This window comes from Thamnophis sirtalis, unplaced genomic scaffold, assembly GCF_051295495.1.
Source record: "Thamnophis sirtalis isolate CommonGarterSnake01/CBP01778 unplaced genomic scaffold, rThaSir2_p1.2 scaffold_1, whole genome shotgun sequence".
NCBI lineage: Eukaryota > Metazoa > Chordata > Lepidosauria > Squamata > Natricidae > Thamnophis > Thamnophis sirtalis.
In genome coordinates, this window is record NW_028261381.1 from 89,667,326 (window position 1) to 89,692,912 (window position 25,587).

Here is a 25,587-nt window from a genome sequence, read left to right on the forward strand (position 1 = left end):
AAAAAGCCAAATGTTTGCATTTGTAATGACAAGCACGACAGCATAGCGGTATCTCTAGTGTATATGCACCAGGCTTTTTCATTCAGCAAATAGTCTGAAAAAATAAAACACAATATATAAAGAGTCAGCAAAGTTGTATTACCACCCATGAACTCTAATCTCATAGCAAAGAATTCAAATGGCAGTGAATTTATTTTCAAGGGAGGCAGCATTATTCTTTTAATGACCAGAATGCTTCTCATTCTTATATATCCATTTAAGTGCCCTCTCTTACATTCTAACCCTGCTTCAACATGCTACAGTGGAACTTCAGATGCTGACAGTAATCCGTTCCATGACTTCAGTTGGCACCTGGTTTTGGTCATGACCAGAAGCAAGACAAACTGTGCATGTACACACACACACAAAATGGTGCGGCAGGGGAAATTGCCGCAGCAGGGAAAATCACCGTGGCTGTGTTTATTTGGCACCTGAGGATGTGTTTGTGAAGTGAGTGAAACATTTAGCAGTTTTTTTTTGGTCGGCACCCAAATTATTTGTCATCTGAGCCTTTCGGGACCCACCCACTGTACAGTCAATGATTGCAGGGATAGAAAAATTGCCCATTTTCAGATTGATTAATGAGTGTCCAAATGTCCATGGTTTGTAGGAATTTCAAAGAACCTCAGAATTGTAGAACACCCCAAATCAAAACTTTTTTTTAAACTTCAGAACGTTGCAAACCCCCAGGGTGTTGTTCTATTCTATGTATCTGCTGTCAGTCCAAATGCTTGGAGTCACCAAGGTTTTTTTTTTTCCTGGCTTTGTTTTTCATGTTTGTTTTGGGTTTTCATTTGATGGAAAGGTCTCTGTGAGGCTGCCAAATTCAGGAAACACTTAGATTTATGGGAAGATCTTTATTGCAAGTAAAATAATGCAACAGACTCTTGAAAACCCACCATGTAATTTTCTCCCACACTTTGTACCTACTATAATTAAGGCAAAATTGCTGTGAGTTTTTTCATGCTTTGAAACTCAAAAGTTTCTTCTCTAATGCCCTTTCTCCGCTGCTTTGCTCTCTTCTCTGTGTCTCCAGTAAGGCATTCCATCACACAGTTCTCAAAAACCAAAAAAAAATTAGGTATATATTATTCCAACTGTAGGTTTTTTTTTTTAAAAAAGAGACTATGCCAAATTATATTGTGTAATGTATTCGTGCACACGAACGTACAATGTAAGATAAAGGTAAAGGTTCCCCTCGCACATATGTGCTAGTCGTTCCTGACTCTAGGGAGCAGTGCTCATCTCCATTTCAAAGCCGAAGAGCCAGCAATGTTCGAAGATGTCTCTGTGGTCATGTGGACGGCATGACTAAATGCCAAAGACACACTGAACGCTGTTACCTTCCCATCAGAGTGGTTCCTATTTTTCTATTTGCATTTTTACATGCTTTCAAACTGCTAGGTTGGCAGAGGCTGGCCACCTCTAGTGCTGCTTAACGGGTGCATAATGGAGTGAGCTCCCCATTATGCAGCACTAGAGATTCGAACCGCCGAACTGCCAACCTTTCTGATCAACAAGCTCAGTGTCTTAGCCACTGGGACCATCGTGTCCTTCTATACAATGTAAGAGATACATAAAAAAACAAAGTGAAACCTAACATGGCTTCGCAAATCCTTCAAAAGATTTTAATGCCCAGCTGTCACTGTGTATACAACCTTTTTCCAACAGCAGTTCCTGAAGCAGCCACACATACCCGGGAACAAGATTGGGCTGCATTTAGTAATTAGAAGTAGTTTATTTTTGTATACTCTTCTGGATATTGCAGAGTTTGTCTTGGAAAGGTTTTGTACACTCCTAATGCTTAATATCTGGCAGCACCAAAAATGAAATAATGCAGCAACTTTGTGTTCCCTCTTAATTTTAAGTGAGCTAAAATGTGCCCTAGAGTCAGGCTTGAAATTATTTCTATAATTTTGTAGTCTTCAAACACATCCCACAGCTCATTAACTAGATTGCGGTATAATTAGGGGCTTGGAAACCTCCAAAGAGCTGAAGAGTTTGTTCTTACCAAATAAGCAGTGCAAAATTGGTCATTATGCAAAATTTATTTTAAATTCAGGTTTAACATGAAAAAAAGATTTCATTTTCCATCCCATCTCTTAATGAATATTTGTTGGGAAGAGTGGACATGTTAGACAATTTCAGCCAAAAGCCTAGTTTTTATAAATATAAAAAGTTTATTTATAAAAATAAATAAAATAAACCCTCTGGAGTCATCTTGTAGGAAAAAATAGGTGGCATAAAATTTAATACGTAATAAAATAGATGAAATAAACAAATAGAATTTGAAAGCTTGCCACAGCACTTGTGCATTGAAGAATGATGAATTCTAGATGTTTTCCCTTTCCTTTTCACTTCTATGAATAATTGAAATAGCAATAAAGTACCAGTGTATTGAAGATTATACCGAAATAAGTTTGCTCTTAAAAAGGTTTCAGAGATATATATTCTACAACATGTTGAAATAGACTGCCAATTACCTCCCTACGACCAATCAGATCCCACAGATTAGGCCTCCTCCGGATACCATCAGCTAGCCAATGTCGACTGTCGACCCCCCGGGGGAGGGCCTTCTCTGTGGCTGCTCCGGCCCTCTGGAACAATCTCCTCGTGGAGATTCGGACCCTCACCACCCTTCAGGCTTTCTGCAAAGCCGTCAAGACCTGGCTGTTCCGGCAGGCCTGGGGCTGATGAGTTCCCAGCCCCACTTGAATTGTTGCGATAGTTGTGTAGCTTTTAATCTGTTTCTTATATCTTGTTTTTGTCTTGTTAGTTTTTTGTATCTCCCCCTTCCCCACTTGTTTGTTAGCCGCCCTGAGTCCCTTGGGAATAGGGTGGCATACAAGAATAATAAACATAACAAACAACATAACAGACTCAAATGGTGAAGGTAGGTTTGGTGAAATCTACGTCCAAGGCCGTGTTTCTTGGCTTCGCTAACAATTTTATAAAACTGTGTTCTCTCTCTCTGTCTCTCTGCCCCCATCTCTCCCACTCTCCCTCTCTCTCTCTCACACACACACACATGCACACACACACATACAAGCAGAATTTTTTTTAATAAGGTTGAGAAGATAGGAAATAAAAACAAGAAGTATGAGAATAGTTTTTATCCCAGAATAACCAATTATCTTCAAGTGATGAAACAATATTTCATAGATAGATTTAAAAAAAAAATAAGTTCTTAAAATTTAGAATGACTTTTTGTATTTTAGTAATCATACCTTATTTTAATTATACCTTTCACCTTTAAATTGATACATTTATGGCAAAATACTTCCCAGCAGTAAAAGAATAAGCTTGTATGATGGTCTGTAAATAAGACTATAAAACATTGAAAATAATTATTTCACAAAGCACGTTAACTTGAGCAAAATGCCGCTAAAATTCCACTGCATTTGATCTGTTTTGGCATGGAGAAGTTAAACCATTATCTAGCTGTATTTGTTTATGTGTACATACAAGTAATCTTCAACCTACAATTGTAATGGAGCATGTCCATTATGATTCTGAATCATGACAATCATTAAGTGGATCATCAGAACCTTTTCTGTGGTTGTAAAATCACTTAAGCATATTGTTCCCTATGGGATATTTTTTATCAAAAGTAAAAAATGCTGATTTTCAGCAAAAACAGAAATCACTGTCAAGACTGTGGGGCATTGTAGACAGTGGTAAATGCAGGCTGGGTTGCCAGGTAGCTGAAATGGAGCAGGGTGACTGCAGGGTGGGAGCTGTGTCAGAACTGTGCCATACCATTTGAGGGGTGGGGGTGTCTGTTGTAACTTTTACAAGTTGTAAGTCGAAGACTACCTATACATAGATGCTTTACTGGAAATGTCAGCAAAAGTGTTGCTTTTTATATAGACCTAGAAACAAATACAGTGGCACCTCAGTACTTGTTGTTAATTGGTTCGAGGAGGGATGAGTACTAAAACTGAATGCCAAACAAACTGTGATGTGATCCCCCCCCTTTTTTGGTCTGGGAAGAACTTCCTGTCTGCTTTCTGCTACCACTCTCCTTTTCTTATGTCAGTGACCTTCCCAGCATGGTGGACTTCCTGTCCACCCTCCGTGACCACCGTGCTCTGCTTCCTTTTGCGGCCACCATGGCAGTATGGCAGACTTCTGTCCATTCTCTGCATTCACCCCCCTCTTCCTATCCCAGGATTTTGAGTACCAAACAAACAGCAAGTACCGGGACAGCATTTTTGTGTCAAAATGCATCAAGTACCAGATTTGATGAGTTTTGGAGTAGTCGAGTACCAACATAACACAGTAATTGGAAAGAACTTTGAAATAACGGTGTTCACCTTTCCAAAGGTTGTGGCTCTTTTTGCATTCTAAGGAGGCATATTTTACTTATTCCAACATGCTTCATTCACCAAGTCCTTCCTTGCATACTACAGAATACTACAGAAAGTACTATTAACAACCCAGTAGAAGACATCATTCTTTACATGGTTTGCAGGAATTCTGGAGACAGAAATTCATTTTATACACTAAAAACCAATTTGTGTTTCCACATTGTATGGACATTGCTTTGTATGTTGCCTTTAATTCAATTTTTGTATTCTGGGTCTTTGTTTACCTGAGTTTTCATTCATCTAAGACATCTGTAATAGTAGGTTATAGTCCTTGAAACTCAACATTGCAGTTACAGTTACTTTAAATATATATGTATTTGATTTGCATGTTCATAGATTTGGACACAAAGTCTTGATTAAGCCTATGCCTTTGTAGCCATGTAACAATCGAGCATTCACAAGAGCGGGAGGCTTTGTTGCTAAATCTTAAACATTATTCAAGGCGCTCTGAAAAATGCGCTGAAAGGATTAAAAAAAATTGACGGCTGCTATTTAATGCCTGGGTTCAGCTTCTACAATAGTTTTCTGTCTTACCCGTATGCTCTTTCCATTCTCTTCGTTAAATAGAGAAAGGGCACAGATGCATGCAAATATTTGTGTACTCCGTGCTTTATGGAAAGGCTCTTCTTTATTTTACAAAAAGGTCATGTGTTCCCTTTTCAGCAGTTCATTCAGTTCAGGGCATTCTCTGTTATTACCTCCCAAATGTAAAACTGAAATAGATACTCTCAGGCCATAGTTACAGGGCAATGCTGTAATTGAACAATCCTGAAAATGCATATTTAATGCTCTGTCCTGTAATTTTTGTTCTGCAAATGGAGTGATCTCCCTCCCTAGTAATCATTGTGTATTGTGCATTTAACTTTGAGTGCGGCCATTTTTATCTTTTTTTTAAAAAAAAAACTGGTTTATTACTGTTATTACATGAATGTTTCTTTTCGAGATGGATTTGAGGTACATGTAGGCTATGGGAAGAATATAATTTGAAAATGTTTTCCCCAAATTATTTGTTCAAGCTATTCAGAGGGGAAAAAAACCCTGATTTTCCTCACAGGTCTGCATATGTAATATTTGTATATGTCATAAGTGTATATGTATTTTAGTGGGAGATAAATTACAAAAAACAAGGCATTTATACACAAACATACTGATAAATGTAAATGTAAGTTTCAAACAGAAAATAACAATTGAGTGCATGAAAATTCTTATGTCTTAAGAATTATGTCATATGTCATTAGATGGCTAATGATAATTTTACTATATTTAAGTAATCTTTGTATTATTAATTTGATTTTCAACTTCCCAATATGCTGGCTTTTAAACAATAACACTGTACAGATATGTACTGAATTTGAATTGTTCATTTCTTGATTGATGATAAGCTTAAAGACCTTCAGAAAAGTTTCCAATTTTTTTTTTTGATATTATGCTCTGTAGGGTCTAATTTGGAAAATATGAAGGAACTCCTGAAACGAAATATTTTTGTTGTTATATTGCTTTGCACAATTGAACCAGGAGAGATACCTGAATAAATCCAGTAATTACATATGTAGAATTTTCCTATGAAATAGAATCATTTATTTATTTTTGATACTCATTGCACTTCCTAGAACCAATTAAAGATGAGCACTAAGGTACCATTGTAATCAAAACATTTCTAATCATTGGCCATGACAATACCTACTGTTTTTGTTGCATTTGGTTTAGCGAAATGGTTATGTGCCTTGATTGTATGCATGTACATGTGCATTTGAGTTCACACAAACTATTGTTTCTTTGCTTGGTCAGTATTAACTATCTCATTGTCTCTTCCCAATGAACTATTTCAGCACTTTGATTTCTGATACTCATTTATTGAAGATTCATTTTGTTTCTTCTGATCCTCTAGTATAATTCTTTTAAAACTTTTAATTAATCCCCTTTGTCTTTGGCAGCTTTTTATATCTTGGAAGGAAGTACCTACCAGTTGCTGATTTTAAAATCAGTAGTATTAATAGTGAACATGAAATATATACCGTAATTTGTTAGATACAGGTAATCCTTGGTTAGCAATGGTAATTGGGATCAGAATTTCCATCACTAAGCAATGTGGATGTCACATGACTCTGCTGATTAACAACAGCAGTTCCTAGAGTCCCCAGTTATTGTCATGAGGCGAGGACAGTGTAGGTTGTTAAGTGAAGGCCTCATGTGACTACTACTTCCTGTTGCCTTGTCCATTGGTTTTAATTATGAAAATCCAGTAAGAAACATCACAAATCACACATTTATGATCACAGGGACACATTGCTGAATGAGTGGTCGTTAAATGAGGTCTACCTGTAAACATACCTGATAATAAGAATCATTATTTGCTATTAACAATCACAGCAAATTATTTAGTATTCCAGGCTCCAAAACAACGAATTTATCCATCCAGTTTTCCAATCATCAGGTATTTCTAGAGAACTTCAAGGAAAAAATGTATGTATGAATATTGGTTTTTAAACTAGCAATTCTGGAGAGTAGATGGTATGCAGTGACGTTCAAATCCTCCAAGAGCAACCTAGAAGTTTTATTCTTTCTGCTTCCTGAAAATAGTAATTATAGCATCTTTTTTTATCTACTTACTCTGTTATTGGAAGTGTCTATGGCAACCCTGGTCTGTTTTTGCCAGCAACTCCATTTCAATTGTCTAATGCAGTCCTGCAGTCTATATTACCTTCCAAATCCAATTTGCTAAGATCTACATCCTTCCATTCTTCTTTTGTCCTTAGGTTACTTAAAATTATCTGAATGCTTGTTTCTCCTATGTCTTCTTGCTTCCTTGTGTGTGTAGAGTAACTTGTTAAACTGAGCAAATGCTAATTTTTATCTGAGCTAATTCTTCCTTGTTGCTTATGGATGTGATTCTGCTTGTTAAGCTAATTTTATTCCCTATTATTTGTGAATTTTGACTGCAAGTTTGAACTAATTTACCCTGAATTAGTGAATCAGAAATAATTACTTTCTTAAGTGACAAAACCAATGGTGCATGAATCTGCTGTGTATGAGCTTCATTCCAGTTAAAAAGCCCTTTAAACAAACGGCTGGCTCTACATGTGTAAACATGTGAGTTTGCATACACATGGAATGAAGGATGTTGGGCATCATCCCAAGGCCCATAGATTCAGTCTTTTGGTGGCTCTTGCTCTTCTAATTAGCCATTTAATCAAATGAAACCTTCAGAAAAAACAGACATTTTCAACAGAAGATAGGATGATCGCACATATATAATTCACCCAGTTCTGTTTTCAGTGTCCTGGATCGTTCATCCCTTGAAACTTAAGATGAATTTAACTTTTATCCATGAGTGGCTGGGGAACATTTGAGAAATCAGTGGGTTGCGAGAATGAAGCGTTTCACCCAGTGAATAAACCCAGAAAATGTTGCAAAATAGACAGAAGATGAAAGAGTTTATGATGAACCACGAGTCATTCAAATCAGGGGTGAAATCAACTTACCTTCGCTACCAGTTCGCAAATGTGAGCGCACATGCCCACCTCCGCACATGCACAGGACCTTCCACATATGAGCAGAGCATCAAAAACAGGACGTGACGCCATCTGGGTAAGTGGGCGGAGCCTCCCGACACCACCGCTACAGGTTCACCAAACCGGATAGAATCGGCTGAATTGCACCACTGATCCAAATGGTGGTCCCTTATAACTAGAGTTAGTATTGAGTACTGCTTGTTGCTACCAGGATAGCTTTTTTAAAAATAAACAGGTTAGATTAATCATTAGGTTAAGAATGCTGTAGAGCAGGTTATTACCGAAAGTAATGAATAAACCCAGTTTTTGTTGTTTTAGTTCTCCACAATTTTAGTTATACTAGCTGTTTCTTATCACTTAATGTGAGATTGTATGGGGTGGAGAACAGTGCAGGAGACGATGAAAGGTAGGTAGATGGAGGCTAACTGGTGATGCTGTGTCATCATTGGAAGGAGAATAATTTTTTATCCTACATTTCAATACCCTTAAAACCAAATTAAATGGCACAAAGCCACACACAAATGTAGGTGTTTTATTATTGTAAAATGGGTCTCTGGGATATTTTGCAGGTCATCTGGAGATTTATTTTCCTTGCATAGGCAACAGAATGTATGACTTTGTAACTGGGAATGGAGCCATAACGTAAATGGCAACAGAAGTTTTTTTTTCCCCTTAAAATTCTGTGGTTTTTTAAAAATGAAATATAATACATGCCACAGATTCAGCAGACATTCTGCAGTTTGACCTCAGCAAATATATGTTTCTGGGCAAAACATACATTTATTTCCGGTTCAGTTCATTTAAATTCTCACCCAAGCCAATTGCAACTTTGAAAGCATAGGCTTATAATCTTGAAATTGCCTATGAATGTAAGTTTACCATCAAAGATTATAGCTGGGAAAAATGTGAACACTTCACTGACAAACATTATGGTACTTTTCAGGATCTCTCTCTTTCCCAGGCTGTTATTCTGCTATCTCTCTGTAGCTGTTTTCTATCCTTCAGCCTTTTCTTTCCTTCCCACTCCTTCTGCGTCCTTGATCAGTTGCTATCATTCTTGTCCAGCTTCTTGCAGGCAACCACATTTCTTACGAGGTACAGTAGCAGAAAATGTAATAGTACAGAAAATGTTTGAGATATTGTCAGTAGCATTAGCATTCATCATGCAGAAATGTTCAGGTATGTTAGAAATAAGTATGGCTGGGTCATGGATTTGTGGAAGCCTTGTATAGACATATTAGTCATAAATTCAGTGAAGTCTTTGTTAGAAAATTATTGAGGAAACTTAAATGTCAACCTGAACACTTTTTTCTACTGCCCCCGGTCGACTTAAAAGATCAATGTAAAGTATGAGTACAGGGCCCTTGACTTCAAAATCCTTCATGGAATACAGTGGTGAATAAAACATTTATAGCTTATGAAATACGGAATACTGAATCTCTTTCTAATTTGCCAATTTCATGGCTTTCTGAAGCACAACTGGAATTGGAATAATATCGTATTCTGACCTTAAGACCAAAGATTTTGGAATGTAGATCTTACTTTTAGTTCATTTCTCACAAATTGTAGCATCAAAGGTTATTTAGTTGTTTAAAAATACCTCCCCTAGAAGTAATGAATCAACAATTGCAATTGTGGTATGTATAATAGAGAAGGAAATAGACCTATACAAAACTAGCCAGTAGAAAAAAATAATAGCAACTAAGTCAGAGGCCTTTGAGCACAAAAGAATTACACATATCCTGCAGGGCAGAGGGGAAATTGCTTCTGTATATTCATAGGCAGGCAGATTTATCATGGGAATGCCAAATCCCTCCATCTAGTTACACTTCTGGGATACAAGTCAAGGAATTTCATCACTTTTTGCCATTGTGTTTGCATGAAACTAAATTAAAGCCTATTTTCTAAGAGCAATTACCATGGTACATCTCATTAAGAGAGAAATAAAAATGTTTATGTTTGAACATGTAAACCTTAGTTAGCTATCCTGAGCCAGGAGGAGTTTGCCTGCCCCTGCCTAGAGATAAAGCTGGAAGCTTGACTCAAATCTATACACTTGAAAAAGAGAAAAAGGAAACCCCAGAGCTTGTACTGTACCCATATTTCCTTTTTCAGCCTCATCTGAATATTATTACACGGCTAAAGTAACATCAGGAGTAGTAAGTTGGCTGATCTCCACTTTTCTTTCCTGGTTTCAGTGTGGTAGCCTGCCAACCAAACCTGGACTTATAGCAATTAATGATTAAGCAACAATTAGGCCACAGTTGCAGGGGCATCTGAGGCTTTGTGGTATCAAAATAGCAGACGGATAGATTATCAAAGCTCCACCCCTTTTTAATATCTGCTGCATGAGTGTGTGAAAAGGGGTGGGACTACTGTCACCTATTTGCCATTTTGATATTGTTGACCCCCTGCAAAATCAATTCAGAAATTGGAATAAGGTCCAATAGCTGCAAAGTAAAGTTCTTATTGGTTTTTCATTCCCGTAATGTTTCTTTAAATAATGAATGAGGAGTCTGACTCAGAAGTCCTGGCAACAAGTCATTGCAGATTTTGAGAGGGTCAGTGACACTTCAGCAGCACTTATCCATGTTGTTTGTGGTGTGTTAAAGCTTTCTTACTCATTGTTAGCACCATGTTACATTAGGAATTTAAACACAGTGGCAAATCATTCGGACTTACAATGTCAAAAATACATAACATGACTGTGGTAGCATGTCACCCAACCTCCCCCCCCCCAAAGGAATAACAAATTTTAACATTAATTTTTTAAAAAATATAGAATTATTTTTTTAAAAAATACATAAGCCCAGGAATGTGTTAATAAAGACACATTAGATAATATTAATAACAACTTTGAATAAAATAAACTCATTTTTGGAGAATCTGGAAACTGCATGAGAACGTGACCTTTGCACAACTTCTGGTGGGTTCAGAAGGCACACAAGATCACACCGCATTTTGGTGTGGCCTCTGCAGCCATCATATTAGAATGGGGTGTGCTTTTAAGAATAGTAGTTGTCAGTGTTGGTGAACACTGATGTGTTACCCAAAATGTTATGTATGGCATATCATTTTTGACACATGTCATTGGTTCACTATTACTCTGTTAGTGCATCATGTCTTCAATTCTTGCTTTATTTGTAAATAAGAATTTTTATTATTGGTTGTCATTTACTGGGACAATCAGTTCTTACTACAAATAGTACCAAGAATCTTGTTTGGACTAAGTTACATTCTTATTGTAAATTATATGAATTTTCCCCACAAATAAGAAATTCAGTTTTCCAAATTCCTTTTATTTAGAGTTTCTTACTGGCATTTTCAGAAACTGAGAGAGTGTCTCCCTACTCTTTTTAACACAAAACATTTTGTCCCATTTTTGCATAGATGCACATCTATCTATCTAGACACATGCTCAGCAATATTAAATCAAAAATCCATTTCAAATGTAAAAAACTATGATGCAAGTAATTCCAGTGAAACTTCATGAGCAATTAACAATAATTCTTTATGAATTTAAAATTGTTTGGGAGCAAACAGCTGTTAATGTATTTGTACAATACTATGTAATAATTGTGTACCAGCGTGAAGAATAGGATGACCTGTTCTTTTGTTCTCGCTGAAATCTAAATCTGTTCCAGAATCTCAGTTTTACTGCCTTTGTTCTGGGAGAAAAAATACCATGCTGACTTTCTAACAAGCTTCTTTTTCTTTGCAATACATGAGAACAGTATAAAGCGAATGTCTTTAATTAGTAACAATACATAATCATTAACAGCAACCCCAAATGGCCTTATTTTAATCTCTGGGTACTTTGGCTTGTTTTCATATACAGTATTTTGTAATTGTTCATGAGACTTTTGCAGAAGATGCTTTATTATGTATACTCAGCAGGGTTGCACGAACAGAAAATAGGCTTTTTTTAAAAAAAAAAATCTAAAACAAATTATCATTCATTTGGATGAATTTCCAATCCATTTCAGATCAGGCTGCAGAAACGGCAGAAACAAAACTTAAAAAAGATGTTTAGTTGAATCCTGAAGTAATTTTGCAGAATAATATCAATACTAATGCATGTTACCCATTCTGCATCCTCTTCTTATGGGCTGTTTGCACCTTTGTCTGCAGAGGTATACTTCCCGATTCATTCATTCTTCCCCTCCAGTCAGTCGACTACTATTTCCAGTATTCCAGCATTGTATATACCACTGGCCCACCTGGTCTATGATCAATCAATTAGAATAGAGCTGTAAGGTTACATGGAGGTCTTCTAGACCCAACCCCCCGCTCAAACAGAAGACCCTATACCAGTGATGGCTAACCTTTTTGTTGTTGGATGCCAAAAATGTGAGCACACGCGTACGTGCCAACACCCATAAGGTAAAGTGTCCCCCACGTGCGCATGCACGCATAATCCACACACACATACACACACTCCCATACCTCGCCTCCAAGATGAGCTTGGTATTTCCCTGGGGGGGGAGGCCGTTTTTGCCCTCCCCAGGCTCCAGGACAGCTTCCAGAGCCTGAGGAGAATAAAAAATGGGCCCTTTTTTAACTTCCTGTAGGCCATTTTCCCCCCCTCCCCAGGCTCCAGAGGCTTTCCTGAAGCCTGGGGTGGGCAAAAATTACCTCCACTGGCCCCCTGGAGGCCTTCCGGAAGCCAGAAATGGATCATTTCCAAACTTCTGGTAGGCCCATTGGGCCCATTTTTTGACCTCCCCAGCTCCAGAGGCTTTCCTAAAGCCGGGGGGGGGGGGGACAAAAATGGCCTCTCCCACCCTACAGAAGGCCGAAAATCAGCTGGTGCATGCATACTGGAGCTGATGGCTCATGTGCCGGCAGATATGGCTCCATGTACCACCTGTGCCACAAGTTCGCCATCATGGACTATACAATTTCATTCAAACAAGTAACTGTCACGTCCAGGGATTCCCGATGTGGGGCTCACACCCCACGGGGGGGGCAATTTGATTTTTAATGGGGACAATTTGAACCTTGTTTAAACCAAGTTAATGGCCTTTTAAGTTTCCTCCGCCTGAGTAGAGTTCACTTTTTGAGTAAAGTAAGAATTATATATCACAGAGGGGGCATCAGGGTTGTAAAGATGCTTAGGTGGGGCATGGCCCCCCAAAAAAGTTGGAGACTGGTCTAGTCTCTTCTTTAAAACCTTCAGTGATGATCCACAACATCTGAAGGCAAGCTGTTCTACTGGTTAATTGCTCTCATTGTTAGGAAGTTTATCCAGTTCCCGGTTGCTTCTCTCCTTAGTTTCCCTCCATTGTTTCTTGCTTTGCCTTCTGGTGCTTTGTAAAATAAGTTGGCCCCCTCTTCTTTGTGGCAGCCCCTCAAATACTGGAATACTGCCATCATGTCACCCTCAGTCCTTCTTTCCTCTGATTAGACATACCCAATTCTTACAACCATTCTTCATATGTTTTAGTCTTCAGGCCTTTAATAATCTTAGTTGCTCTTTTCTGCATTTTTTCCAAACTCTCAACATCTTCTTTGTAATGTGGTAGCCAAAACTGGATACAGTATTCCAGGTGTGATCTTACTAAGGATTTATAAAGCGGTACTAATACTTTCCGTGATTTTGATTCTATATCTCTGTTATACAACCAAAATTTTTATTAGCTCTTTTGGCTGCTGCCACACATTGCTGGCTCATATTAAATTGACCGTCCACTAGGACTCCAAAGTCCCTCTCACAGTTACTATTTTTGAGCCAGGTTTTGCCTAATCTGTACTTGTACCTATGGTTTTTCCTGTATAAGTGTAAAACGGTGCTTTTCTGTACATTAAATTTCATTTTGGTACATACGGCACATTTTTGAAGTCTGTCAGGATCTTTTTGGATCCAGAGCTTGTCTTTTGAAATATTGGCTATTCCTACTAGTTTAGTGTCACCTACACATTTGATGAGTTCACTTTCTATTCTCTAATCTATGGTAAGTCATTTATGAAGATAGCCATGGTGGTGCAGTGGTTAGTGCAGTACTGCAGACTACTTCTGCTGCCTGCCGGCTGCCTGTAATTTGGCAGGTCAAATCAAAGGTTGATTCAGCCTCCCATCCTTCCAAGGTGGGTAAAATGAGGACCCAAATTGTTGGGGGCAATATGCTAACTCTGTAAACCACTTAGAGAAGGCTGTAAAGCATTGTAAAGCAGTATATAAGTCTAAGTGCTATTGCTATATTGAAGAGTACTGGGCCTAAGATAGAAACTAGTGTTACTCCAGTGTTTACTTCCCTGCATGTAGATGTAATATCATTAAGGACTGGTCATTGACTATGGTTTGTCAGCCAGTTACAAATCCATCTGATGGTGATCTTCTTAGAGATCCTCTCTCTACAGATGACTATTTTCTGTGTTTAACATTGTCTTCGGCTGTAGTTTGACATCAGATCATGCACAAAATGTTTTGTCCATAATATTCAGCACATCTTACCATATTAAGAGGTTTTGCAGTGTTGTTATCAGATCAGAGCTGGAGATAAGAAACTATTCATGAACTGGGCAATAAAGCAAATACTGTATTTAATAGCTGCTAGAAAAAGTAGTCTTCTTCCAGTTGAGCTCAACTGATGATTTGATACAGTAGATATGTCCATGTAGGGTTTTTGGCAGTTATAAGATTCACAGTTGTCTTTTTCCAAAACATTCAGGATGCCTATGCACAATGCTGAAACAGGATAAATTAACTTTAGTATTGCAGGATATTACTAAAACACTAGCAAAGTTTGCGGTAAAAATAAAATATGACTAGAGGCAACAAATGCTACTGTACTTGTTTTATATTTATGTTGATACAAAGGGATTTAATAAAAATTGAATGATGAGCTACTAATCTGCAGTTTGAACTTTTAAAATTATTAAAGTGAGCAGTCCAACTACTTAATTTGTGCCAATGCAGTTGAAGAAATTTTCAACTATAGTGTCAAATCTGTATGTAAATTACAGGTCCTGTGTCAGGGTAATTATAAAGAAATGCAAGGAAGTGGAAAATGGAGCTTCTAATACACTCTTGCAAATATACTTACAAAATATATTAATCTGCAAACAAGTTCAGTTACCTGAATTTCGGCACTGTATTTCCATTTTGACTTCTTGGCAAGCTGTTTCAAAGAATTATTTCTATTAAGTGCATTCATGGAAGAGATCATCTCTCTCTTCTTTACTATCCAGATTGAATTGTCTCCCATCATCATAGAGATAACCATCTTTCTTTTGCAATTAGCATGAACTAAAGTAGGGTGGTAAAAGGACATTGTGATTCACCTGATTTTTTTCAGCCCATTCAGTTATCTGCTTACCTAAAGCGACTCACAGAATTATTAAATGTAATAGTATCTTGGCAGATCAATTTTTTATATTGGAAAGTTAGATGTAAAGCAGGTTGATGATATAAAGAGTTTAAATTATTTGATCCATTGCCCTGGGATAAGAAATTGCAGTTAAAGAGACTTCCTTCACCCAGAAACATTTATAGCAAAAGATTAACCCAGGACAATGGAGATTCTGCATTTATTTGTCAAAGATCTATTACCTATCATTGTAATACCAAATCAAAATTCAAATGCCAAATATAAATTTAAGATAGACTTTCAATTACTCTAAGAATAACTTATGTATCAGTGCCTTATGGAAAATTTTTAATTACAATTTTTATTGTTAGAATTAATGTATTATGCTATAGCTTTTTAAAGAAAAACTTATGAGATAAAAAGAATATTTAACATCCACTTTTCTTTCCTTAGAGACTGACAGTCATACTGGATTAACATGATTATGGTTTAGATATCATTTGGTTATCAGAGGTTTTCTTCTACTCTTTATTTTTCATTCTGAATGAAAAGAGAGAAAATGTGCCTTGTTGTATAATTGTAAAACAGAAATAATCCTTCTTCCATAGTGACACAAATTTATTTTCTTTCCTTCATAGGACACCATGGTTTAATGGATGGGGTTTTAATCTACCCAGAGGTCAATCTTTGTTGGACAAGTGGAACCTTATTCCTGAAGGCATAGATATACTAATGACCCATGGGCCTCCTCTTGGTGAGTATCACAATTAAACTAAGATCACTCTCAGTGGGTATGCTTTAGCCCAGACATTAACGGCATCCAGATAGATTGATATAAATGGATTGATGCAAGGGCAAATGTGAGAGAATAGATGACTTTTCAATTCTACTGTATGCAGTGGTATTATCAACTGGATTCTCTAAGTAAAACCTGATTCATGCATCAATTCCTTTTGCTGATTTGCAGTAACCTTCTGGAAGGAAATTAAATCTTCATTTTAAATAGCAATAGTACTTAGACTTATGCAACACTCCATAGTGCTTTGCATTCCTCTTTAAGTGGTTTACAGAGTCAGCAGATTGCCTCCAACAATCTGGGTCCTCATTTTACCAATCTCAGAAGGATGGAAGGCTGAGCCAACCTTGAGTCAGTCAGGATCGAACTCCTGGCAGTGGATGGAGTTATCCTGCAATACTGCATTCTAACCACTGTGCCACCATGGCTCTTGCAATGATATAGAAAATAACTTTTCTGAAAAACCTCGCTTTTTAATAAAGTTTTGAATTCTTGCCCCAAATAGAATCTGTGAAAAGATGATAGTGATAATAGGGAACACATTAAAATCCATGTAGTCCAGGCACGCCATAGATTGCACTGCTGAGCCCTTCCTTTGGCACTGTTTATACATTATAACAGTATGGAAATTACTTTACTCTGGCACCCTCAAAGCCAGCATCAAAAGGTTGAGGTCAGTTATAGAAAAAGTTCCAGGGCAATTGTCCAATTGGAATTGAGAAGAACTATTCTGCCGGGTTGAAAGAAGCCAGCTTTACTTCTGTGACCATTTAGGACATCAAAATGAAAGAAAAGTAGCTTCTAAGCAGAAACCAATGTATGAATGGCAGGTGTATCATCAGCTGACATTCCTACCCTTCTCTCCCACTTTCTACCCAAAATATTATTCCATTAATTGTGCTTCTTTTCCCCCTCTTCCAAGCCATCACCAAACCCACTGACAGGTAGTCACCGCCCACCCTCCCAATTTGGCTTGTTTGCTTTCCTCTGCCTGCAAATATTCATTCCACTGTCGAAAAGGGTGACTCTAAAGATGCTCCAATTATTGCACAATTGCTCTCATCCCTCACATCAGCAAGATTCTGCTTAAAGGGAATTACCAGATATCCAAGCCAGCTTCTGAAGGGGTCATGGTACCCAAGACCATATTGTCGATCTGCACTGGGCGGGGGAATTGTACAAATCAAAATATAATTTACATATGCTTCACTGATAACAAGAAAGCCTTCAATTCTCCATAGTGATAGGGAGGAGCAGCCAGGATTGGGTGTTGCTGTTGTCTTCTGCCTGGAGACTGAGCCAGTCATCTTTTCTGATGACGCCCATCTACTGGAACCTTCCCCAGTTTTTTGGCTCAAGAGAAGCTATGGATAACCCTACAAGACTTTGGGGTACAAGCACATCTTGTCAAGTTGGTGCAATCACTGTACAAAAATCAGGAGGCTGCTCTGTGCACATTGTATAGTGACACTAATTGGTTTAATACAGAGAAAGGGGTATGACAAGGTTGTATTTTCTCCCCCTATTTATTCATCCTGTATGCTGAAATGATTATAAGGATATCTTAGGAATCAAAAATCAGGGTAAATACACTGATAATACAACTCTCCTCTCAAAAACTAAAAAAGGACCTGGAACATCTAATCAAGGAAATAGGTTAAAACTTTGGTCTGTTTTTGAAAAAGACCAAGCTCATGACTACTGCAAGGAATGAAAACATCAAAAGAGAAATTGACAATGAAGAGATTGAATGAATGGAAAAATTTCGTAAGATCGCAGGGAACTCAAAGCAGTGAATGCAGCCCAGAAATAAACATTGGGTTGCACTGGGTCACACAGCAATGATAAACATGAAGTAATTATGAAAAAAAGCAAGGACATCAGCCTGGCATCCAGATGTAAGTTAGTCTGCTCTTTGTGTCACATAACTACCTATGACTCTGAAAGTTGGACCTTAAAAAAACAAGGTAGGAAGAAAATCAACTTTTTTGAGTTGTGGTGCTAGAGAAGGCTCCCGTATATTCCTTGGGCAGCATTAGAGACTAACAAGCAAATACTGGATCACATAACAGCAGAGTTGTCACTAGAAGGCAAAATCATGAAACTGTGCCTCAATTATTTTGACCATGCCATGCAGGGGAATTCACTGGAGAAAGCAATTATATTTGGAAGAGTTAGTGGTAAAAGAATGACAAAGAACACGATGGCTCGACGCCATCAAAGCTGACACCAGCCAGAGCGTAGTAAAACTCAAAGAACAGTGCAAGATTGGAAGATGTGGAGAGACATGGCCTATAGAATCGCTGAGAGTCAAACATGATTGAATGGATAACATTATCATTGCTTGCAAGTCATCAGGGTACTTCTATTCCATTGTGGCTATAATTACTACAGAGTTTTAAAAAAGGGAAATTTCAGCTAGTCCCTCTTTTTCAAACCAACCTATCTCACAGAGTAGTTGTATGGAAAAATGGGAGGAGGGAATGCTATATACAGGACCTTGAGCTCCAGAAGAAAACCCAGCATATACATTTAACAAACAAGCAAATTAGACTAGTTATGCCAAGGCTGTCAAACTCCCAGCCCCATGGGCTGGATGCATCATGCACTGGCCATGCTTGGTTTAGCAAAGGAGGAAAAAGTCCCGATACATCATGTCATGGTGCCATGACGACGTGAGTTTGACACCCCCTGAGTTTATCCAGTTCTTAGCAAACTGGATCGTAATTTGTGTTTGTAAGCATTATGCCAACATTTGTAAAAATGTACACATGGGTTAGATTGTTAACCATAGAAACCAACTGAAAGTTTCACTGTGTTGTAATGTAGAATTAACCAAATTTGACCCAGATACAAACACCTCTGAAGTTGATTAAATAATATTAAGGAGGAATGTGTAGCCACCATATTTGATTTAGCTCTTCCTTCTCTTAGCTCTTTCTTATTCCTTTAGTCTTTATAAATGCAGAATATTAGACCTCAAACCTTTGCCATAATTGATGTCAGATTTATTGATTTTTTTCATTACCTATATAGACCTTAATGGCTTTCTTTTTAATAGAAGTCAATTACTACTTTCCTTAGAGGCCAGTTAATATTCTCCTGCATTATAGTTTTACTTACACAGTTTCAAAACTAGGGAAATTATTGCTAGAGCTTGTCCTTCTGGAAATGATAGTTATTGTCTTTAATAAATATTTTCAGTACAATAAAAGTGTACAAAATTAAAAGAATAAGAAAAATAATAGAAAAAAATGAAATACCAAATAGAATTATGGCTTCTACTTTTCCTTCTATCAAGTAATTGACATCTTAGAAGTGGAATTGGGGACTCCTTGGTGCTCTAGCTTGGTTGTTTCCTTGAAGATGTTTTTTTTAAAATCCAACTAGGTATTATCATCAGTGGGAGTAAGCATGGGATATGTTCTCTATTTATATACCGTAGCCTTATCTATGATAGGGGTGTTTTCTTCTTGGTAATTCCTTAATTGGTTTTCTGCTTGATTGTTTGCATAGTATTAATCTCTGCTTATATAAATGGTGGTTGAATATATGTTCCTCTCTTTTTCTTTCCTTCTTAGCTTTTTTATTGTCTCTGTTGAATGGTACATAAATATACTTTATTTCTCTCTGTCTTTTGAAAGCTAATTTCTCTCAGTGCCAAGCTACTAGGCATTCCCTGGGGTTTTGGGGTTTAGGTTGATATAAGACAGTGTTGCCGAACCTTTTCGGCACTGAGTGCCAAAATTGGAGTGCATGCGTGCACACGCAGAGGAGCACCATAAACCAGAAGAGCAGCTCTCCAGTGTGCATTTGTGGTGTGCCGGAAACTGGAAGAGCAGTTCCCCACCACGGATACATGCCCCAGGAAACTGAGCTTCCAGTTTCCGGAGCGCATATGTACGCGAAGACCAGCTGGCTGGCGCACATGTGCGCACTGGAAACTCAGCTTCCTGGCATGCGTACCAAGTAGCTGCTCTTCCGGTTTCCGGTGCTCTCCCATGTGAGAAGACCAACTGGCATGTACACACCGGAAGAGCAAGAGGCGACGGCTGGCGTGCCAGAGATATGGATCTGTGTTCCATCATGGGTTTAAGATGTTTTTGATTGAGTTTGTCCATATGTTGTAAGAGTAAGGAGTTTTCGTTATGTGTTCTTACTGCTAGTAAGTATTAATGGATGCATTCTGTTAGTCTTCTGCCTACCTTTCTTATATAGTGACTATTCCAGTTTACAATAGAGAGACCTCTGTTGCTGTTTTTCTTGGGCTACTGGGTCTTTGGCTTACTTAAAATGTTTTGGAGGACTTTAGTTGGTTTGCATACCATGGTAATGCCATGTAATTGTAGTAGACTGTTGATTGTTACTGAGATGTTTTGATAGTTATCCTTTACATAGCTTGTTTTGGTTGTGCTGTAGTAAGGTCAAGCACTTTCTGATAAAGTTGTGTTGATATCTATTTTGTTGAAAGTTGTTGTATAGACAGTCTGTTTCCTTTTTCTGATGTTCTGGTTGCTTCAGCTTAACAATTTTGTGTACTCATCTGAATAATGTTCTTACGCAATATAGCATTTGTTGGAGAATGGGCTGTTTTTCAATAGACTTGTGATTTCTGTTGCTATTATTTCTTCTGCTGATAAGGATAGCTAGGCAAGGTAGTGTGGTGTGCCCCCCCCTTCACTTGTGAATTTTATTTCTTTGAAGATGCTGATAGTTTCATGTGTCGTCTTTATTGTTTCTTTATTATGATGCTGAAGGTGTTATCTACTGTACATACTAGACCTGGTTCAGTGTTTTTGGTTATGTGAGTGGAAGTGCTGTAGTTTCTAGATGCTGCAATACACTCTCTGTTATGAGTCCTGAGAGTGAACCCCATGAATGTTGATACATTTGTCACCAAGCTGAAAGAAGCTGGTGAGGCAAAGATTAATGAGGTCCAAGATTCTGTATGTTTTGATCTTAGAGTATTTGGCTATAGGTCAGGTGTGTTGCATAATACTGCTACCATGGATTCTTTCATTAGTTCTGAATCTACAGCTGTAAGAATGCTGTGACATCGAATGAACCATAATTTCATTTTCGTTTTTTAAATATTTGATTTTTCTGGAAGCATTGTAGTGGGGAGTTAATAAAATATTCACTCCCTTCTATGAAATATCCAAGCTGTTTTGTAAGTTTTGTAACTATGTTCTATATTGAAGTTCATGTCAATGATACAATTGGAGTAAGATATATGTTGGCCTTGTATATTTCGGGATAACCATAGAAGCACGGCAGGATAGGTTCACTGATTTTCATCTACCCCCATTCTTCTTTAGTTATTTGATCTTTCATGGTTAGATTATTTAGGGTTATCTTGATCATATCATGCAGTTTCTGTATTCCATTAGTATTTTTTCATATGTAGATTTTTTTTGTCTTCCAGTAATACTTTGGCTTTTTGTATGTATTGTGTTCTGCCCGTGATAACCTGTATATTGTATTCTATCCATGATAACTTTGGTTTGTCCTTTTTTGCTGGGAGCTTGGTTTGGTCCTTCTTTCAGTTTTTGGGAGCTGCTCTATCTTTGGCTTTGAGTTGATTCTACTTTGGTGTTCTTCTGGTGTGTGGCATGATTGTCTTGCCTTATGTTTTGGGTCTCTGAGGCAAGTCCTGTCTTTTTAAATAATGCTTCTAAAGCGGCAAAGAATTCATAGTGCCCAGAACAGCCTGTTTCACATTCAGAGCAGAACATATGAAATTCTGTACTTTGAACATTTCAGTGTGAAATGTTTGTACAGCCATTATGCACATAATTAATAGAAATACGTATCAGATGAGAAACAGTAAAGAAGAAAGTTAAACCAAGAATTTTCAGTTTTAATTGCTGTATTTAAATAAGTGATCAATTGCAAGTCACCCAAAGTTCTACCAATGGATCCTTTTATATTAAATAATACAGTATCTTTCTTTGATTTCCCCTATTAAAGACAGAAATTCCTAACCAGTGATTTAATATGAGGAGTCCTTTCCTGTAGCATAACAGTAATTCTACAGCAACTGACCAGTGCACTCTCTTCCCTGTGTGGGGAGAGAGTAGAGTATATAAATCAGATCTATTGCCAGGGTTCATATATTTCTACAGGGATGCTGGGGATTTTGGTGGGAGGAAGGGGGGGCAGGAATGGAGTGGTCTGTATATGAAGTTTCTGTTTCCTGTTTCTGTTTCTTGCATTACTGTGTTAATCTCTATATAAAGTCTGTGTTTCTGTTTCCCTGCAGTGATGTAGTGTGGAAGGGGTTTGGTTAGCATTGCTTTAAATAGCTGGTTTTAAGTGAGAAGTTTCAGTTCTTGCCTAGATCTCTTGTTATCACAAACCTTCTAATAAAAGCTCCTTCTGGAACCACTGCAGTTTCAAGAGTCTTGCTTTCTTGGGAAGATTGGAGAGGCAAGACTTTACATCTATGCTCTGTGTAGGCCCAGATGTAACCCTTAAAACTGCAGCCTTTTTTTTTTAAATAAATCCAGGTGGCTGTCTCTCTTTCATTCCCATCTTTCTCAATCGCCCTTTCCATATGACAATGAATATTGGTGGTGCAATAAGATTTTGCACTGCAAAATTTGTATAACATCTGCAGATTGAAAAGAATATATATAAAAGTGTGCCCATACTTACACCAAGGGTAACATGGAGAAAATAATGAAGAATAATTAATGCAAAGTAAGATAGTAGGCTTTTTCAGCATTCTTCTCTTTGGAGAAGTCTAAAAGGCAGTTAAGTGCATCCACTCTACAGTGTACAATAACCTCTTCACAGAAGGTATGTACTGAATGGTATTAGCATTATCAGCTACAACACTGTAAAAAAATGAGATACACAAATTGATGACAAAGCTCTCTGTAAACATACCACAAAATTATAATGGCTATTGTGTTATGCAATCCTACTATGCCTGAAGGATAGATAGATAGATAGATAGATAGATAGATAGATAGATAGATAGATAGATAGATAGATAGATAGATAGATAGATGAAGATTTTCACAGGTACAGGTATGCAGGTTTTGGTGTATTCGGGTCTTTTCCTGTGTAAGATTGTGAGTATCTTAGCAACGTTTTGACAAGGTCCCACTCGTCATCTTCAGGTTGATGTCTTCGGCCTCGTTCCTGTGCGAGACACCAGCCAGAAGGTGACAAGTGGGACCTCGTCGAAACGTCGCCAAGATACTCTCAATCTTACACGGGAAAAGACCCGAATACACCAAAACCTGCATATGCATACATACATACATACATACATACATACATACATACATACATACATACATACATGTAATAGATGTATATAGATGTAATATATACTACATCTACTTGTTTACCACATTTTGTACCATATCCTTATCAAAGTCCCCTGAGTAGAGTATAGAAAGATAATTAAATTGTACAATATTAAAATACAGGAGGAATATTAAAAACAAATTTAAAATTGCAAAGCAACAATAATGGCAGCAGCATTAAAGCTTTACAGCATGTATGACTATTGAACATAAGGGTCTCCTTAGCAGATATCCATTACATCTCATTTGGTAGGAGCACTCAGAAAATTGTGAATCTGCATTGGTATATGTAGTAAAAGACAATCTTTTACATACTTTAACCACAGTATAATATAGGGAATTAAATATTAATGCCCACTGATTAATGAAATCAGTGGTATAATGGTAGAGGAAATGACCTTAGGAAACAACAGGGAGAGATGCAGATGGAACAACCAGCATGTAAAAGATGTCTCATCCTACAGATGGTGGGATGACATGGGAAAGGAACTCTTAGAAGGGACTCTCCCTAGTTTTATGGAAAATGAAAGGTATGGGAGAAATAATTTCTTTCAAATCCTACGAGATTTTGATAATGTAACCCATACCATAAAGATAGAGATAGCACTCTTGATTTTCTTGACTGGACTATTTCACAGGCTAATATTAATCTTGCAATCAGGGAAACTCTGAGCATTCTAGAACAAGCTAACTCCAAAAATGTTAAGCATTTCTCGAAAGAATGTTAGGGAATGCTTGAAAGCTTGCCTTTCAGAGAAATCGGCCATCAATAGGCACATAGAAATAAATCATATTTACAAACCATTTAAGAAACAATACAAAAGTTAAGAAGGAAAGACCAGAACATGTCCTTTCCAGAAGCCAATCTCAAGATTAGCATCAGTCAAACAATCAAGCAGAAAGCATTAGCCTAAATCAGGAACTACCAAGGAAAAATCTACTAAAACTGGTAGGGCAAACTAAAAATATATAAACGGAGTAAACGCCACACCCACTTGCATTGATGATGTTACCTAGTTGGGTAATGAAACATCTTTCAACCTAACAATCAACCTCAGAAAACACAGAGGTCTCCGCAATCAAGACATCTTCTTTACCTTTGCTCTTTGATCTCACCGAATCCCCAAGTCCATAAATCATCATTTCAGACTTTTCTTCTTTCAACAAAAAGGCCATATAAGGCTTTCAGTCTTTTTTTTTTAATATTTTACTATTTTTCCCCTGACAAAATGGTCAACTTTTGTCACAAGCTCAGTCAATTTTATAATCCAATCTTGCACTGTGGGTATTTCCTTATAGTCTTGTTGCATTGCTATATACTACATTAATTGCCCATATTCTTTTCTGTTCATTATCCACAAACATAATAGAAACAATTATTATAATCAACATTTGTAGTCCATTTCATCACTTAAAATTCAGGCTTGACAATGGTCTTTTAGCTCTTCATCCTCAAATCTTAATAGCAATTTATGCTTCTTTAACTATTATATGATCATCATTTATACATTGTTTTTCTTAAAAATCAGTTTCCCTCTTCTTGATTACAATTGTCCTTTCATCCATGTTAAAACTCTTAGATGATTATAAGAAAACCATTGAAAATAATTTCCTTCTCCTAGTTGTTCTCTCATCTTCAACAAAACAATTCGCCCTTGTCATGTATTAATACAGCCTCGTATGTCAGCCATCTTTCTTTATCTGCTGTGTTTCTTCTAAAAAAAGCTTCTCATATGGATGTCAGTGTTGATATTTTTGGCTGCAGTCTGGATTTATATTTGTTTGATTATTCTAATTATATATTTTTCAGGTAATGATTTTGAAAATCTAGATTTCCTTCCACTTTGCCATGTGGAAATAATAGTTATTATTCTGGTTCTGTAGTTTCTTTCAGCGTGCGAGTGACCATATGCAAAAGTACTTTATTCACTTCACCTGGGAAACCTACTGCATTTCCGTTATAAAGAATCACATAATGGTGCCTCCTCCTAGATTTGTAAAAGGGTCACAGTAAGAAAGTAGCCATCTCACAATCTGGTAATGTTTAGCAGGGCAATATAAGTGAGACTTCTCAAAATGCAATGGCTCAAGGCAAGCAACTGTTCTTAAAAAACTGATTTGTCTGCATCCTCAAAAGACTCACAACTATTGTTTGACGAGCTTTTCCAGGTTGTCTGTACATACAAGCATGGACAACACTTCCATTGGCATGGCTGGAGAAATTAAATCACTGTGCTTGCA

At 37.4% G+C, this 25,587-nt stretch overlaps 1 protein-coding gene across 3 annotated transcripts in view; it reads left to right on the plus strand.

Annotated features, from left to right (window-relative positions):
* Positions 1 to 25,587, plus strand: part of MPPED2 (metallophosphoesterase domain containing 2) — a 144,270-nt gene that overhangs the window by 111,855 nt on the left and 6,828 nt on the right. For all 3 annotated transcript variants that reach the window (XM_014056708.2, XM_014056709.2, XM_014056710.2), the window contains exon 5: positions 15,870 to 15,985. In XM_014056708.2, the coding sequence (XP_013912183.1) occupies positions 15,870 to 15,985 (116 nt within the window). The remainder of the gene's footprint in view (positions 1 to 15,869; positions 15,986 to 25,587) is intronic.